The sequence below is a fragment of the Lupinus angustifolius genome, chromosome LG13, assembly GCF_001865875.1.
Source record: "Lupinus angustifolius cultivar Tanjil chromosome LG13, LupAngTanjil_v1.0, whole genome shotgun sequence".
In the NCBI taxonomy this organism is placed as follows: Eukaryota; Viridiplantae; Streptophyta; class Magnoliopsida; order Fabales; family Fabaceae; genus Lupinus; species Lupinus angustifolius.
The window spans coordinates 16,440,556-16,458,741 of record NC_032021.1 but is presented as its reverse complement, the minus strand read 5'-3'; the positions used below and the strand labels follow the sequence as shown (position 1 = coordinate 16,458,741).

Below are 18,186 nucleotides of genomic sequence, written 5' to 3'. Positions count from 1 at the left end.
GATTGACAGTGGGAAGTTGCAAAACAGTTTTCTTCTTTACCGAATTACAGTGATGTGACCGCAATGGGCTACAATCGCATCGGACTGCATCAAGCCATAACACGACTACATCAGACCGCAATGATTTTAAAAATACTTTTTACTCACAATAATTCATACCGCAACAGCGACAATTACAATAAGCGCAACTGTACGTGCAATTTAAAACACTAATAGTATAAAATACCGATTATGGTAGGTGATATGCGGATTCTACCGATTCATTATTTTTTACATTATTATTATAAGACTTCATTACGTCAAATTTAATACTAGATACCTAAGATAAATGAGTGAACCATATAATATGCCCATGAAATATACTTGAATAGGAATAATATTGATTTGGAAGCTTCCCACACACTGCCACTGATGCCTATATAGGTAGCAACATTTCTTCAACTTCTAGCTACTCACTTTGAAGCTTGAGCTAAATCAATGGCAAAAACTTCTTCCATTATGTTACCCCTTCTTTTCTATACTCTTGCATTTTGCTCCATCATGCTCATAGGCATTATTCTTTACTCTTATTACTCCTTGTTGATTCTTTTGTGAATTTAATTTTAGTATATATGTGCATCAACTAGAATGAGATGAAAAGGGGTGTAGTTCATAATTATGTGAGATGAATATTATTGTTTAATTTTTTTAGTACTAACTCCTATTAGCAAATAATTACTTTCATGTTTAGTGTCATGAAAGTTTCAGAATTTGGAGAAAGTGGAAGGTTATATATATATAAAAGTAACATGGCATAGGTTGAGTGAATGGTGTAAGACCATGCTCGAAATAGGGTAAAACTTCGGCTCTAGTAGGGTCTGAGGAAGATAGATGAAAACAGTTTTATCTGCAGGACTTGAACCCTACATGTCACAAGATAAACAATTATATCGTTGTGTCGAGACTCACCTTCTGTGCTGTTATTCGGGTGTATCGAAGAAAATTTTAATCCATCAAATGCTATATATATATCTAATTACATGTCTTGTTATTGGTTGCAGATGGAGCTCAACTAATTCTAGTGAACAATTGTGGGGAAAGTGTGTGGCCAGGGATACTAGGAAGTGCAGGTCAAGAAACACCAAAAGATGGTGGAATTCATCTAGGAAGTGGTGAAGAAATAGTACTTGATGTAGCAGAAAAATGGTCTGGTAGAATTTGGGGTAGACAAGGTTGTACCTTTGACAACAATGGAAAAGGTCATTGTTCCACTGGTGATTGTAATGGCCAACTACATTGTAGAGGCCTAGGAGGAGTTCCACCAGCAACTGTTGTTGAAATGACACTTGGAACTTCATCTTCACCATTGCATTTCTATGATGTGAGTTTGGTTGATGGATTCAACTTACCGGTTTCGATGAAACCTGTTGGCGGCGGAGTTGGTTGTGGAGTAGCTTCTTGTGATGTAGATTTGAATGTTTGTTGTCCATCAGCATTGGAAGTTAAGATAAATGGTAAGGTTATAGGGTGCAAAAGTGCTTGTTTAGCTATGCAATCAGCTAAGTATTGCTGCACTGGGAATTATTCTGATCCCAAAACTTGCAAGCCTACCCTTTTTGCACATCTCTTTAAGGCTATATGCCCTAAGGCTTATAGTTATGCTTATGATGATACTAGCAGCCTTAACCGATGCCGAGCTTCGCGGTATGTGATCACTTTCTGTCCTCCCCCTCAGTGACTCCGATATACCATAAACCAGGAGTGACAAACAAAGAAGTGAAGTTGAAGCTACCCTCATAGAATTGCATAGATTATTAGTTGTTTTTATGGATATGTTTAGTATTTTGTTCTATCTTGTTTTTGTAAGTCTTTTCTAATTATTCTTGAATAGTATGTTTTCTTTGTCATGAGGATAGTTTAAAAGAAGGGTAAATTGATAATAAATAGCATTTCACATTTTTTGCTTTTTTGGTTAATGATGCTTTGTCATGAATGAAGTATAATCTAGTTTACTTGAGAATAGTTAGTTGTAAACACCTTCCTAGATTTTCTTGGTATTACCAAGGATATCCCCTTATTCTATGGCTACCCCTCCCATCAAGTGTCGCTCTCAGAAATCGAACCATTGACCGTTTGGTCATCCTGCAGATCTAGCCGGACCTTACATCACTAGACCAATACCTTGTTGGTAAACACCTTCCTAGATTAAGCTTGATACAACATATAAATGCTCTTCAAACTTCAGAAGGTGAAAGACTCCTTAAGATAGGACCAAGCAACTGAATAAGCCTATGCAATTTAGACACAAACACAGGATTATTGCAGATAAATCCAGATATACATAAACAGCAATGGACATTCATTCACCTAGATTAGAATTTTTGAAAGACATATTAGCATACTATTCATACAAGCACAAATAGCTTAACATGATTAATATTCACATATATGTTAAGCCTAAAGTTTCCACTCTCACCAATTTATTTGAACATTTTTATTTCTCCTTTCAAAGACAATTAGTGCTTGGAGTCCATAAATCAAACTACAATTAGCCAATGTTTCACATCTACAAACATGAAACTTGCATAGCCAAATACAGACCAACTTCCATACACAAACGAACAATAGCAGCAGCAACAACAATTTAGATTAACAGAAACATAAACAAGACAAGATTTCAGAATGTTCATGTCTCAGTTGTGTCTGAGCTTAATACAATTTCATCTTCTGTTGAAGAAGATAGAGGCAGTTTGCTCCCGGAGCTCATTTTCTTCACATCCTGGCTCGAACAAATGAAGATTCTTTTCACCATGTTACAGAATTCACTGCAAGAAAAACATACTAATCAGCATGTATGCATGAATGAATGAGAATTATAATAAACCAGTTAGTTTAACAATGATTTACTAAGTTATCTATCTACTATATAACAAAGAAAATGAGGCATTATCCACTATTAACAATAGACTCAGTGATTCTTATTTAATGAGTATTATAAGGTTCTAAGCTAAAATTTAAGTATTTATCTCCATATAACTTCTTCCCTTATGTTTACCATTCTTATTTTCACTACTAATTCTCTCAATAGCATACATTACTGTGTATAAAGAGATACTCACGGCCACGGATCATCGCCGACAAGCATCATATCCCCTTCATCATCAGTGAAGACAATTTCCCACTTGTTCCTGAGTTGAAGCTGTCCCTTTATGTCAAACATCTTCTCTAATTCATCTATAAGTTGATCATACCCGTCCAACATGGTCAAGTCCACGGCACGGCCCACTGCAATACCCTGCATTTGAACCTTTTGAACACAAACACCCTCACTTCAGAAACAGTACTGATTAGGCTTAAGAACACTAAACTTCTAATAAAAAAAACTTTTTTCCGTAGAATAAATACACAAGATATGTCATGCACCTTGGTGCAACTTCTGCTACAGATTTGCTTGCTTTGAGTCTCTTTCGGCGACACTTGCAACTGTTCTTGGTTCCTCTCTTCAGATACCTTTGAGAGATCAGAATTATGGTCTGCATCAGTTTTGGACAAGGTGCTAACACAGCCCTCGTTCGAGACACCGGATACATTTTCTGCATGTACAGATGCTCCATCTATAGCAGGAGAGTTCTTAGTATGACCAATAAGCTCAATTCCAAACAATCTACAGCTTGTAGCACCCTCTACTTTGTTCTCCTTGTCAACTTGATCACGCAAATTATCATTATTCAGTTTTTCTGAATGAGTTTTCGAATTAGGCCAAGCTGATACACTCTTGCTGTCATCGGTCGTGTCATAAAATAAATTAGAAGGAACACTAGAATGAGGAGAAGATTGCCAAATTCCGTCCGCCTGATTCCTTGAAATAGCATTGCAGCCGCTTTTACTATTATCAATCTGCTTATGATGCCACATATGGTTATTTTCACTCCTTTTGCTTTCACCCATAGCACTAAATTGTAGATTCGGCGGTGTCATCCCAGCATTCCAGAAAGCTGAGGCAGCTCCTGTTGTGTCTACTTTGAAAGTTTTACTTAAGTGTCAAAACCGATCAACTCAATCAACATAAGAATTTTGAAGGAGATAAAAGATGTAATTCCTCACCAAGATCCGGAATTTCACTGGGTGGTCGAGGCCTTTTATTCTTTACAACAACAAGTTGAGCAGAAGGTGCAGGAACAGAAGCCAGAAGAGGATCAATCTCCCAAGGTGAAATCCTATCTGGTCTTGGAACAGATGCAGATTCATCCCATTGAACCTGGTAAAGGATGAAGACATTGGATAAATACCATACAATCATCGGAAATAAGGTGAAAAATTGCGAAGTCAAAGAAGAAAATACCTTAAGCGATCGCCATTTTGAATTTATCCATTGAGGAGAAATATCTTCTACTCCAACTATTGTGCCTGAAAATCTGATCAACAATGTATTAGAACATGAGTAATACTACGCAGACATAATTTTGACGTGATGAAGAGTGATGGCTTTATAGCATTTTTTCCAAGTATCTAATGAGAAAGTTCGTTACAAACTATAGAAGTAAACTTTAGTACCTTTTGTCAGACTCGGGAGAATCATCTCCTTCGAATCTCATTTTGAACCTCAAACCAACATCAAATTTATGTTTGACAGCCTCCAAATATTTGTTGACGCTTATGATGAACTGGCTCGTCCTATGCAAACGAAAAAGCCCGTCTCAACAATCATCCACTAATTACTTAATAGTAACACAGACAGTTTCTCGTTCCTTTAGCAACAAGTAAAAGTTGTACCTTGGCTTATAATATACTAAGAAAAGAGTTTGAGTTGCAACAGCGTGAGATGCAGTTGCAAGAACTCCTAAGTGCATGCTCTGACTGGAAATCACAGATGATGGCATGCTGCTTTGTTGAGGAGCAAGACGCTTCACTCCAACGCGCAATTCTCCATTGTCAGCTCTACATATAGAATCTTGTTTACGACTTCCGTAATCGAACATAAACTCTTATATGATTTTACAACAGAATATTTTCTAAACCGTATGATCGAAACCAAGAAAAAGAAGAAGAAAAAAACATCAAATGTGTACCTCAGAAACACAAAGGTATCTCCAGCAACTAATCTCTTGGAAGTCACAAAAGTACTCCATCCCGTTGTGAGCAAGTGTCGACGAGGCTGACCTGGTTAGAAAGCGAAACACATTCAATGGAAAAACTTAAGGCCACTAATAACTACAAAGTTAAAATCACAAGGACTTGAATGAGAAATTCTCATGCCTTTTACCTCTAAATATATGCTTAAAGCGCCATTCGTAACCATGAAGATCCCTAGCAACCAATTCCTGAGTTGGGGTTGACTGGGACATGTCCTAAACACCAACAATACATAATCTCAGTAAACAACTAACGCAATCTGGTATCCGAATCCGAACGACAAATTCAATAAAAAAACAAAACAGATATTCTTACCAAAGCCGGAAGGCATTCCGTGGCGTGTTTCCTAAGAACAGAGAAGCCACCATGAGTGCTGGTATCAGAGGCAGTTAAGACTTTGCTGAATGAATGAATTGTTGGCCTTGGAACTTCAGCAGGGCATGGATCAGGAATTGTAGGCTCAGCTTGCTAAGACATTTTGTTCCATTAGAACTCTAAACAATATAACAAAAGAATCTAAAGGTTGAATATGAAAATAATTTGAACATAGAAAGGGGTATCTAAAGCCTTACATTAGATTCTGGAACCAAAGTAATCTGTGCATAAACTTCATCTGTTTCTGATTCAGCCTAAACATGTCAACATTCAAATTTCAAGGTTAGTTTTTCTTTTTTGCAATTTTGCCTAACCCAAATTACATAATCAAGTAATAATCATTTTGACCAATTTCTCAGCAACCAAAACAATTTTTATTTTACAAAAAAGGGAAATTCAAAAGGAAGATCAAGGAGAAAAGTAATAGTAGAGATGGAAAATATGAGAAAGTAAGATCATAGAGAAAATTACCAATAAATTGACATTGATGACACGACAAAGGATCTTGGTTGGAAGATTGAACAAGGGAATCCTCTGATTTAGTTCCTGATTTGTTGATGCTTCTAACTACATCCAAAACAATACATAAAGTAAATAAAACAAAAAAAAAAACCAAACATCTAATCTAATCCAACATTAACATTTTCAGACAAAAAGAAGAAAAAAACATAGAAACAACAGAAAAAAACAAACTTGTTCCATGTGTCCCTGAGGAAAATAAAAGACCCTTTGACCAACATGAGGAACATCAACATGGGGTCCTGCACATGCTTTCCATAGTTGTTCATACAGCATATCATCATCTTCACTATGATTCAACATCATTCACTTCACTAAACTTTTGACCAATCTGAATCCTACCCAGTTAACAATATTTCATATATCATCATGGGTCACGGTTGAACTGAACTGAATTTAATGATTAAGAGTTAAAAGTGAAGAATTTATGGCTTATGACACAACCAGCTTTTGCTGCTTCTGCAACAGTTACAGAAACTCTTTCTCTTTCTCTTCTTTCTCTTTCTTTGTGCAATGAAGGATACGGCGTTTGTTGAAATGACACAGCACATAACAACTCCGTTTGGTAGTGACCATTTTATAAGAGTACCATGTTTTGTTGTTTTATGTTAAGTGTTTGTCGTCTATGTCTACTACAATTACATTTCTGAATTTTTGTCACTCATATGTAATATCAATGGTTGAATCTTTTTCCACCTAGAATAGAATGATTCAAAGTATTCATGATTGATTAGATGCAACATTAAATGTAATATATTCTACCAACAATGTATTAGTCCTCAAGTGTAAGACCCCAATAAATCACAAGGTTGATAATTCGATTTATGATAACGACAACCGTTGAGAGTAAAAATTACGAACCCAAAAAGAAAAGATTAATTCCTTAAGAGAATACTCTTCATAATACTAAAAAATATATTACTAAATAAGTAATGACATACCAATAATTTTTTCATAATACAGAAAATAGTTGATTATATTTTTTCTTCATGAAAATATTTAATTAGATTTTGGTTGTTTTTTTTGTAATACCAAGAATATTCATCTCCATAAGTATTACTAATATGAATTGATAATTTCACTTTTTAATTTTTTCTGGTATCTAGTCTTAAACCACTATATATTCAATTATTTAAAATTTAGTTTAGCAGTTTTAATTCTTAAAATTAAGTTCTAAAATTTTGGTTTAGTTTCAGAGTTAAGTGATGATGTATCAACTAGTAACATGCGAGAGTTGTTCACTTAAGTGACATAAGTTTAGTTGTTTGAAATGTGTGACATAAATTGTGAATGTTCCTGTTCAAATTCATATATATGTTTTATCTTTTTCTCCTCTCATAAACAAAGAAAATATTTACCTAACATCAAAGATTAAATCCAATTTTTTAGAATATTTAACAACCAACATCCCACAAAATATATGGACTAAAACTAAAATTGAGTGAACAGAGAAAGAAAAAGCATATTTAAATCAATAAAAGTGTGATTTTGATCATATAATTAACCCTCTGTTAGGTAAAACTCTTCTACAACTCTACAATTTCAATTTTGAACAGAATGATTTTTTTAGATTGTCAGTTATGCATCACTCATATGGTAAAAATTAATAATGATTAACACATGAATATTAAATGATATGTTGCTAGTATAGAAATCTTAAAGATATAATGATTGAGATGACACTTATTGAGAGAAACAATTACATATCTCGAAAATAATTAATTCATTATCAATAGGTTGAGAGAATATTCTTATTAATAATGTAAGATGCAAATTTAGTTTTTTTATCATATCGGACAAAATAAAAAAATTACATCTACAATACTAAATTACTATGTACCGCAAGCAAATTTTCTCATGTTTGTACAAAAAACATGAAATAGTTCTACTCCTTTTTAAACTGTTAGTCTTTTTAGAACAAAAAATGTGTGTATTTTTTTAGAGAAGTTTTATTTTTATTATGAATTATTTTTAAAGTTGAAGAAAATATTAATTATATTTAACTATACCAGGATAATATTCATAATGACAAAATGGGGATAGAAAATGACAAATGATTAACAATGTTGTTAAAAGGAAAAAAATAATGTTTTGCTTGGTTACCTTAAAGGACACATATTGAGAAACATATAAAGTAATGATATATAAGTAATTGTCGATTCATATATACTATTTACAAGGACCAAGTCAATGATACTCATTTTGAGTTTCATACTCATTTGTCTTAAAAAACATAACCATTGATATTATTATGACCAAAGATAAAGATGAAAATGATTCATGTAAGTGAACTTGCTGGAAGAACATAATAATAATAATAATAATAATAATAATAATAATAATAATAATAATAATAATAATAATAATAATAATAATAATAATAATAATAATAATAATAATAATAATAATAATAATAATAATAATAATAATAATAATAATAATAATAATAATAATAATAATAATAATAATAATAATAATAATAATAATAATAATAATAATAATAATAATAATAATAATAATAATAATAATAATAATAATAATAATAATAATAATAATAATAATATTATTATTATTATTATTTAATCAATTTCATTTTAGATGTGGAATATCTTTTTTTGTATCAATGTATATATTATAATTTTTTTATATTGAGCATATTTATATTAATTTTTTTGTTTTATTAGAAATTTAGAATGTCTAACATACAATTAATGTGTTAGGATAATTATAAAATTATATAATTTTTTATGGACAAACATTATTTATTTAATATATAGTTTGCGTGGTTAAATAAACAGTGCGTGTAACGGCAGGGGAGTAATGATATTGCTTGAATTGGTACAGTGGCTCATCGAGATGCGTGAGGTCGTGTTAACGGTAACGTTAACGGATGAATCACGTGAAAGAAAATGTTAACGGAGCAGTCACGTGAATCTTTCACCGTTAGCTGCCGTCTCTTTCAATGTCTGCTTCATAGCAGGCAAAAGATTTGGTCAAGTTAACCTGCCAGTGGCATTTTAGTTATTCTAATTCAAAGGTTATTTCTTCTCTCATTTTTTTAATTTATTCTTTAGAAAAAATATATATTAACGGTGTAAAAAGATTTCCACTAATACTGTATTACTCATCATTCATATTTAATAATCGTTGCTTATTCAAAAATATAATATAAATAAAAAATGTATTATATATGATTGTGTATAAATCTTTTACAATAACAATACATAAAAATTAAACTCTCATTTTTCAATTATTTCTTCATTTTTGTTCTCTTCATCATATATTGCTGTTTATAGATGACTCAAACTTTGACCCTCAGAAATGTTAATAATTGTGAACCATGCCATTACACTCTACATTGTGGGCCCCAACTAAGCACATGTATGTACATTTTGGGTTTTGCTCCCAACTTACCACAAATGACATAATCATATGTCTTTATCATGGCATAGAAAAGAAAGTGAAAGAAAAGAAAATAAGTAAAAAGATTATACAATTTCATCAAGTAAAGATTCTTTAGATGATGGAGTGAGTGCATGTTAGGTGATTTGTTTTATTGTTTGGTATGGAAGGAAATGAAAGAAAGTAATACAAAACAAAACAAAATTTGGAAAATGACATAAATAAGAAATACAGAAAAAATGTAGTATTGATAGTATGAGTTTTTTTATTAGTAAAGAAGAAATATTAATACAGAGATAAAAAACACTTAGGAAAATAAGTGGTACTCATGTTTACTAAATCTTTACAATTAACAATGAAGAAGACAATATAAAAGATTTCTCATTTATTCTACAAGAGAATAAGAGAAGAAAATAAAATGAGCATTAAGAAGACTCTGAAGATGAAGTAGAAGAAGCTTCATCATTTTATCCAGATGAAACTGCAAGTTTTAAAATTAGTTTTGTTCCTAATATGTTGGTTCAAATGTGACAAATCAAAGAGTCACCACAAATGTTTTTTTCTTGTTGCCCATCCTAAGCAGTGATTCATGAATAAAGAAATGAATTTTTAATTCATTATGAATGACATATGTAAGAAAAAAGAGAGAATAGAGCTTTTGCCAAAAAATAATAGGGTATGATTTTTATATATTGTCATTGCATAATTTATCATTCACGTTTTATTATTATTGATTCTTTAAAAAAGTAATACAAATAAAAACTGAATAATATAATAATTATATATAAATCTTTATACTAATATATTACATTCTAAAAAAATAAAACTTGGGTTATAATAACGATGATGGATGGGTGAAATTGAAACATATCAACTTTTTTCACTTTCTTTCCATGCTTTGGAAATAAACTTTTAGGGTTAGTTTGAGTTGGATTTTTGAGGGGAAGGGAGAGAAAGGGAAGGCTTGGGAACCATGAAATACACTTGTTTCATAGCTCCCAAGCCTTCCCTTTCCCTCCATTCCCCTCCATTCCCCTCCAAAATCCAACTCCCAAACTAACCCTTAGTGTGGAACTAGGGTTATTTTCCATTTTCCCCACCATTTCTTTTCAATGAGGAAAAGCATAATATCCCACCATTATAATAACACTCAAAACTTAAATCTTAAGAAGAAACAAATTAAATACATATTACTTAAACCAACTATGCTTTCATTAATATAAAGACATAATTTACTAATTAAACATGCTATCAATTATGTTGTCCAACTAAGCTATCAGCTATATCTGAAAATTTAGATGGAATTTTGAGTGATATATTCAAATGGTGTTCCCAATATTGATAGTAGCATAGACTCAAAGATTATTTAATATTCTTTTTTCATTAGGATTTAGGAGAATATGTACGAAGATGCTTGCTGGTGAGTGTTCCACGTCTTTTCTCTCTAACTGTTCTCCATGCCTCTTCCCTCTACCACTAAACAATTGGATTTTGTATTTTTCTCATATCCCATATCTTTCAACCATCTAATTCATAGACTTTATATATAAATATGAGCGTGTTGACATGCAGTGTCGTTCTTGTCAATCCATTTTTTTATCGTTTGTAATATATAGTTTACATGATATAAATGTCAAATATAGTAAATAAGCATGTCACGGTAAAATGGGGGTATAAAATTTGACATCTATAGGACTACACATTAAATGTAAGATATAATAATATGAGTTATATATTATAATTTATAGTTGAATAATTTGATTGGGTAATTGTTCAATCTTATTTTTAAAAATTGAACTTTCGAATAATTGAATCACTCACAATTATCTTTATAGATGAAATATATAATTAGGGCGTAATGATTGAAATAAACTTATCATGTTTAAAATGTAATAGGTAAAATGAGGGCATAAAATTTGACATCTATAGGACTATACATTATAGTCAATGTCAGATATAGTAATTTGGGTTATATATTATAATTTATAGTTGAATATATTCGATTGGGGTAATTGTTCAATCTTATTTTTAAAAATTGAACTTTCGAATAATTGCATCACTCACAATTATCTTTGTAAGTGAAGCATATAATTAGGGCGTAATCATTGAAATAAAGTTATCATGTTTAAAACGTAATAGTTAATGTCATCGTGAAATGCTTGTCAACTGCATTCTTATTTTTTGTAATAATGAGTGTACAAATTAGTAAATATTATAATCCTAGTGATGATTCTTATTTGATAGGATGTAATTGATAAATAATTATATTTATAGTGTTGTTGTTGAATATTAAAGTCGTAATGTCCCATTATAGTGAACGCTAAAATTTATCAGTAATTTTTTTTTTTTGAGGAAAATATAATATGTAAATTGTCCGATGTAATAAATATGCAAAATGTAAATGATTTATAATTGAGTTACAAAAAAAATAGTGGGATAAGATAAAGAAGAAAAGAATAATCTTGAATCGATGATGTTGGTTTAAAAGTAATGATGACACTATTATTGATTAAAATATTTTAGCTTAAGTTTCTCAAAGTGTTACTTCAGAAATTTGAAGTACAAAATCTCTACATTTTGGTCTAACATGTTCAAAGAGAAAGAAGTGATTGTAACCATATCGTTATTGAATTTTATATTCATTTCAAAATATTTAAAGCAATTCACGAAACCTCAAAAATCTTATGTTCATATAACATTTAAATCAATAAAAAAGACTTAAACTATTGGATAACTTGAGAAATAACAGTGCGAGAAACAACAGGAACCACATTGCTTCTCATATGGCTAGTTCTTATAGCCATCATAGACATTCCAAAGATCAACATCAACGTGATTAATAGTTTAGAGGATGCAGCAATTTTTTTTTTGAGTTTGTAAACTAGTAAGAGAGGTAACAGAGAAAGACTACCAAGGTAAAAAAGGCTTTCGATAATATAGTCTAGTGCTACATGTTTAATACATGTACTTGACTTGAGCATAAATTATTTGTATTAATTATAGAAATTGATCAGAACAATAATTCTAAAAGCAAATGCTTGATTGCATATTCGCCAAAGAAAACTATTAAAAAGAAACTAAAAAAGTCGTAGCATCTTACACCCGAGCCTACAACTATTCTCACACTTGAATACTTGGATATATTAATACCAAAAGTATTAAAATTTAAATTTAGTGACATAATTACTGTTGTTAAATAATTTAACCCAACCATATTTATAGAAGATTGATAGCTTTTAAATTGAAGTTGCAATTCAAGACATATACCCTCTCATTATTAACAATAGTGAGAGTTAGATATCATACACTTATATTAGTAATTAGTGTAACCAAATTATATGGATGTATGTATAATGCAAACTTTTTGCGTGTAAAAAATTACATTATTATGTTTCTCTAAATTTCATATCGTATAAATTTAGGTATATGTGATCATACAACTTAAGGTGGATCACTAATTCCACATATTTATTAGTATAACAAATTATAAGTATCCTTATGGCAAAAGGCTAATCACTTTTTTCATCCAAAAATCAATCACTTTTCCACAATCACCTGAATTTCAGCATTTACACTAATTTCCTTTACATTTGTTTTATTGTAGCTAAAAATTATGTTATTTGCTTTAGTAAATAAAATAATTGATTTATGAGTTGGTAAAGATCAAATAGTCTTGAGTCCATTATCATGTCCATAAGTAACTATAGTACGAAACATTGATGTTGATGAAAGGTCTAATGTTTTACCATTTATGCGTAAGGTTTTTAACATTTTTGTGATTTTCAATTAGAATTCTCTAAAGAACTGGCATCAAGTCAAAATATGTCATTTAAATAAATATAGAATTACAAAAACAAAAGTTAGCTACAAAAAATAAAAATCATCTTTCACTAAGAGAATGAAGAATGATAGAAGATTTATATAAATAAAATCATCTTAGCAAATAAATAATAGTAACTCCAACACAAAGATAGATACTTTACCAAAAATCAAAGATTTATACACTTTCATTTAAAATGACAACTTCGATTATATGAAGTTCATAAGCAATAGTGAAGTTTGTACTTTAAGGTACATTTACTTAATATAATACTTCGAAATTATGCCTTACCCAAACAAAAATAACAACAGAGCATGGAAAAATGAAAACTTCATCAAAAAATGAAAGTTTTGTACTTGAATCTTATTTTCAAACACAACAACAAAAACTATAAGCTTTACTGATTTGGACTTTTACCATATCCTGCAATTAAGGGGAAAAAAGATAAACAATACCTTCATATGAAGCACAAAGATAAAAACTCTTGAAGAAGCGATCTATAACATGAACCTTAAAGAAATGAATCAATGTGCTTGTCATATCATTAGAGTAGAAACATGCATTGCATTATGTTATCTTACTAATAACCATGACATTGATTAACTTGATAATTATATGAATTGCATAAATAGTGATGAAAGAATCCCATGCAAACTTGATATTAAATTAGGTTATGAATATACCTTGGAATTTATAAGATAAATCATATTTGTTATATTGTTTTGCGTTCTCTCTAATTGCAGTTAGTGAAATTTTTTCACTGAATAGGTTTTGCTCAGAAATTTTTTCATCCTTATTGTGATTGATACCCCTTGAGTTCTCTCCATGGTATCTATTTTCAAGTCCAAGTATTCCATGATAAAAATTGAAAAGATCTTTCTCATTTAAAAATAAGAATGAATGTGAGAATTAAAGCATAAAAATGGAAGACCAAATTGCTACCAATGCCAAAAGGATAAATAAGAAACTGCCAAAAATATAAATTTTGATGTCTGATTGTTACATTATATCTCTGTTTTAGGGCAACCTAATTATTCTAATGGAACCACTTTATCTCAAATTTAATTTATAACTACAATCTCTATCATTTATTCTTGAATTTCCAACGAATATAAGAGAAAAATATATTAGGTTGAGTTGATAATCATATGAAAGGCCTAAATAGTGATGATTGAATAATACTATTTGTATTTTCGGTGCTAGCAAAAAATACAATAATATTCCACTTAAAAGTAAATATACAAAATTAAACTATTTAATTTAATCAATAATATTTTCTTGTCCAACAAAAATCAGAATACTCGTTAGTGTGTGACCCCGTAGATTCATTACTAAACTGGTAGTAAATTAACTCATTAATTTACTAATCAAGGTTGGCATCTAGCAATACTCCTTAACGATCGATAGAAATGAAGTAATATCTTTTACTTTAAAACCATTAGAAGACTAATATAATATTTCCTTCCATCTTTACAACTCTATGTTAACTCTAGAATATGGTATAATTGTCAAATTCTAATAAGTTAACTCGTAGTGAATGACTTAAGAAACTCATTTCTTCATTCATTCAATTTCCCTTGGCCAAGGTCTTTATTTCTATTGAGTTCAAACTCATTACCACGAGTTGATGGATTCTTTCTTGATTAGTCACTAATTCTACAAGGATTTAATTATACTCAATAATCATTCAACTAATATCATAAGGCATTAGGTGTCCGATATCAAAATATAATAAATAACTTGTTAATTACTATGATAATCTCAAGTCTAAGGAAAATATATATTTCTTCACAAGAATATGTTATTGACAATTCAAAGGTAATATATTAACCATTAAGAATTCTCATTTGAGTCAGTTCAATTGTCATATCTCTATATGCACCATTTATATGTGTTATTTAATAAATGAGATATATTAATCATTATCTAATAAAGACCATTACACATATATTGATCTATCCGGATTAATAGTATCCTAAGCTCAATAATCCTATGATCAAGAACGATTTGGATTAAAATTATAAAAGATTTATTTCTCATTATTATAATCTCTATTATAATAATAAATCTCTAATTTTAATCAAGGATCTTTCATATTAATTATTTTGATAAATAATGAATATGATATTAAGATGATAATACATATAAATTTTTTATTATAAACATGACAAATTGGTTCTTGGGCATACATTAGTATTTATCTCCAAACGCAATGAGTGAAGCATTTTACTAAAAAGGTCTGCTACACAAATTTCTTCATAAATTCTTCATTTCCATCTTACATGAATATGCATAAGAGATGATTATTAAAAATCAGGAAAACAAAAAAGTAACATATTTTGATTGATACTTATGTAGATGAAACCATTGTACTCACCTGCATTTTAAAAAGAAGAAGCAATCATTAACAATGAAGAGAGAAAATAGAAGTGACCATTAACAATAAAGAAAGAAAAGACTATGATACTTATCTCCAAACGCAATGAATGAAGCATTTTATCAAACAGGTTTGGTGCACAAATTTCTTCATAAATTCTTCCTTTCCATATTACATGAATATGTACAAGAGATGATTATTAAAAATTAGGAAAACAAAAAAGTAACATATTTTGATTGATACTTATGTAGATGAAGCCATGGCACTCATCTACATTTTAAAAAGAAGAAGCAACCATTAACAATGAAGAGAGATAATAGAAGTGAACATTAACAATAAAGAAAGAAAAAACTATGATACTTATCTGGTTTCTCAGTGTAGTATTTATCTTCAAACGCAATGAGTGAATTTTTTTATCAAATAGGTTTGTGCACAAATTTCTTCATAAATTCTTCCTTACTCACCTACACATTTTAAAAAGAAGAAGCAGTCATTAATAAAGAAGAGAGAAAATAAAAATGATCATTAACAGTAAAGAACAAAAAACTATGATATTGCAGTATCTCTCCAAAAACTGTCAATGAACAATATAACAAATAGTAATCTATAGAAAGTGGGAGAGAATAGAATAATGAAACAAAAGATAAAGGTGTTGTTTGGTTGATGTACAGTTTTCTTACCAGGAGAAACCGCTCTCATCTAAGGATGGCAAAAAAACCCGTACCCGCTCACAAACGGGTACCCGCGGGTTTTAAAAACGGGTTTTTAAAAATACCCGTAGTACATACGGGTGGGTATGGGTATTATGGTCCCCGTACCCGCGGGTACCCGTTATGTATATGATTACTATATTATTTTTAATTAAAATAAAAAATATATTATCATAACCTTCATTACACTATGTACATATTTTTCTTTTACTTTGCTTACATCTTTTTACATTGTTTACATCTTTTTAATTTGGTGTTGAAATACACTACAAATATTATTTCATGTGTAAAAACACACATGTCTTACAAAGAAAAATATATGTTTTTTGTTAAGTAAATGAGAATTGCAAACCACCAAAACAGAAAATTTCATTAGATTTAGCATTTTTGTCAACTATTCATTCAAAATACACAAAAATAATTAAATTTCATCTCATTTAAAACATAATAGAAATAGGAAATTAGAAATTCAATGAAAATATGCAAACCCCGCGGGTACCCGTTTTACCCGCGGGTACACAGAAATACCCGCAAAAAACCCGCAACGGGTACCCGTACGGGTATGGGCGGGTACGGGTATTGCTCCCCTATTTCGAAACGGGTAGCGGGTAGCTACCACCCGTGCCCGCCCGTGCCCGTTGCCATCCCTATCCTCATCTCTCATGGAATATAGTGTCCAATTAAACACATTTTCTTCATAAGTTGAAAAAAGTATAGTGTTAATTTTAATTAAGGGTAAATTTGAAATCAAAATTACACCATGGGTGGTTATCAAGTGTTTTGGCTTTATAAGTTAGTATAGATATATATGAAGCGACACAAGTGATAATAAATTATCATATAAAAATTGAAAATTGTGAAAATAATAAATTTGGATTATATAATTTTACATAAATGATTTAGAGTAAAAAAAATATTATCTATTTATTTTTTAATATTAACCATTAAAATAGGATTTAATATTGCATATTATTGTGAATCGACTCGTAGTAAGTTTATACATAAATGTTTCATTTATATTCTTCTTAATTTTTAATGAGATGTATTTTAGTAATGATATATAAGGTTCATGGATCAATATAGGTAGAGTTTTTGGGTTTCCCACATGTATCCTTACACTGGAGGCAATCCTATCTGAGCCGGGAACATCCACAGGTACGTGAGGCTAACTCTCCCAGCAGACATTTTTTCCATTTACAAGACTCAAACCCGAGACCTTGCATAAGGGGAATCAAGTATGTACCACTTGAACCAACATCCATTGGTATCAATATAGGTAGAGTGTAATAATTATATATTATCAATTTAAAAATTTATATATTTTTTATTATTTATTTGTATTATTTTTATTTAAAATCAATTATTATTATATTTGATTATACGATGAATGATGCAATTACAGTATAAATTTTTTTATCCAATTATTGTATATATAATTTTCTCTCTAGAGAATTGCATGAGATACTTGGGAGTTAGGATTTCTACACATAGCTGCTAGTCTCATGTAGCTTTTTTGTGCTGATGGATCTTCCTATAAAGATCTTAAATTTGGATCTACAATCACTACAAACACTAATATGTCAAGGTTTTATCGTTAAACCCATATCACGATCACCGTTGTGACTACATCGACCATAAATGTCTACAATTACCTAAAATATCATAACTTTCATAGTTTCCAAAATTTATTAATTATTTGAAACCTTGCTCCCTATGGAGCAATGGCTATTAAGTCGGAAATTAATTACCGGCAAACAGGTAAGCAAATTATACATATAAGATTTTTAATTTTCCTCAAGGGAGTTTCATAAAAGAGAAGGTTAGCACATACTTTAGAAAAGTTGAATTTGGACACTCAAACTTCATATTTC

The 18,186-nt window shown here is 30.2% G+C and overlaps 2 protein-coding genes across 5 annotated transcripts; one reads left to right on the top strand and one right to left on the bottom strand.

Annotated features, from left to right (window-relative positions):
- On the top strand, positions 386-12,736 carry LOC109325539 (thaumatin-like protein). Of its 2 annotated transcripts, XR_002105143.1 has the most exons (3): positions 386-550; positions 1,041-1,835; positions 12,726-12,736. XR_002105143.1 is itself a non-coding variant. In XM_019557962.1 (2 exons), the coding sequence occupies exons 1-2, from the start codon at positions 478-480 to the stop codon at positions 1,715-1,717; spliced, it is 750 nt and encodes a 249-aa protein (XP_019413507.1). In that variant the 5' UTR covers positions 386-477; the 3' UTR covers positions 1,718-1,994. The 2 variants fall into 2 exon arrangements, 1 of the variants encoding a protein (XP_019413507.1); XM_019557962.1 differs by lacking the exon at positions 12,726-12,736 and having other exon boundaries at positions 1,041-1,994.
- Positions 2,324-17,884, bottom strand: LOC109325538 (auxin response factor 18-like). 3 transcript variants are annotated; one of them, XM_019557961.1, is made up of 15 exons: positions 17,880-17,884; positions 15,872-15,875; positions 6,181-6,295; positions 5,959-6,054; positions 5,685-5,741; positions 5,428-5,580; positions 5,243-5,327; positions 5,049-5,139; positions 4,753-4,917; positions 4,534-4,653; positions 4,322-4,394; positions 4,084-4,237; positions 3,403-3,998; positions 3,099-3,286; positions 2,324-2,804 (listed from the first exon to the last, which is right to left on the bottom strand). In XM_019557961.1, the coding sequence occupies exons 3-15, from the start codon at positions 6,280-6,282 to the stop codon at positions 2,666-2,668; spliced, it is 2,019 nt and encodes a 672-aa protein (XP_019413506.1). In that variant the 5' UTR covers positions 6,283-6,295; positions 15,872-15,875; positions 17,880-17,884; the 3' UTR covers positions 2,324-2,665. The 3 variants fall into 3 exon arrangements, with proteins under 3 accessions (XP_019413506.1, XP_019413504.1, XP_019413505.1); XM_019557959.1 differs by lacking the exons at positions 15,872-15,875; positions 17,880-17,884 and having other exon boundaries at positions 6,181-6,620; XM_019557960.1 differs by lacking the exons at positions 15,872-15,875; positions 17,880-17,884 and having other exon boundaries at positions 3,403-3,995; positions 6,181-6,620.

Bases quoted from the DNA above. Each gene is read 5' to 3' on its own strand.
- LOC109325539 (XM_019557962.1), top strand. From the start codon at position 478: ATGGCAAAAACTTCTTCCATTATGTTACCCCTTCTTTTCTATACTCTT. The intron at 551-1,040 runs GCATTATTCTTT...TATTGGTTGCAG, and splicing joins TTGCTCCATCATGCTCATAG to ATGGAGCTCAACTAATTCTA.
- LOC109325538 (XM_019557959.1), bottom strand. From the start codon at position 6,312: ATGATGTTGAATCATAGTGAAGATGATGATATGCTGTATGAACAACTA. The intron at 5,742-5,958 runs GTAATTTTCTCT...TGACATGTTTAG, and splicing joins TCATCAATGTCAATTTATTG to GCTGAATCAGAAACAGATGA. The intron at 4,395-4,533 runs GTACTAAAGTTT...ATTGTTGATCAG, and splicing joins TCTCCCGAGTCTGACAAAAG to ATTTTCAGGCACAATAGTTG.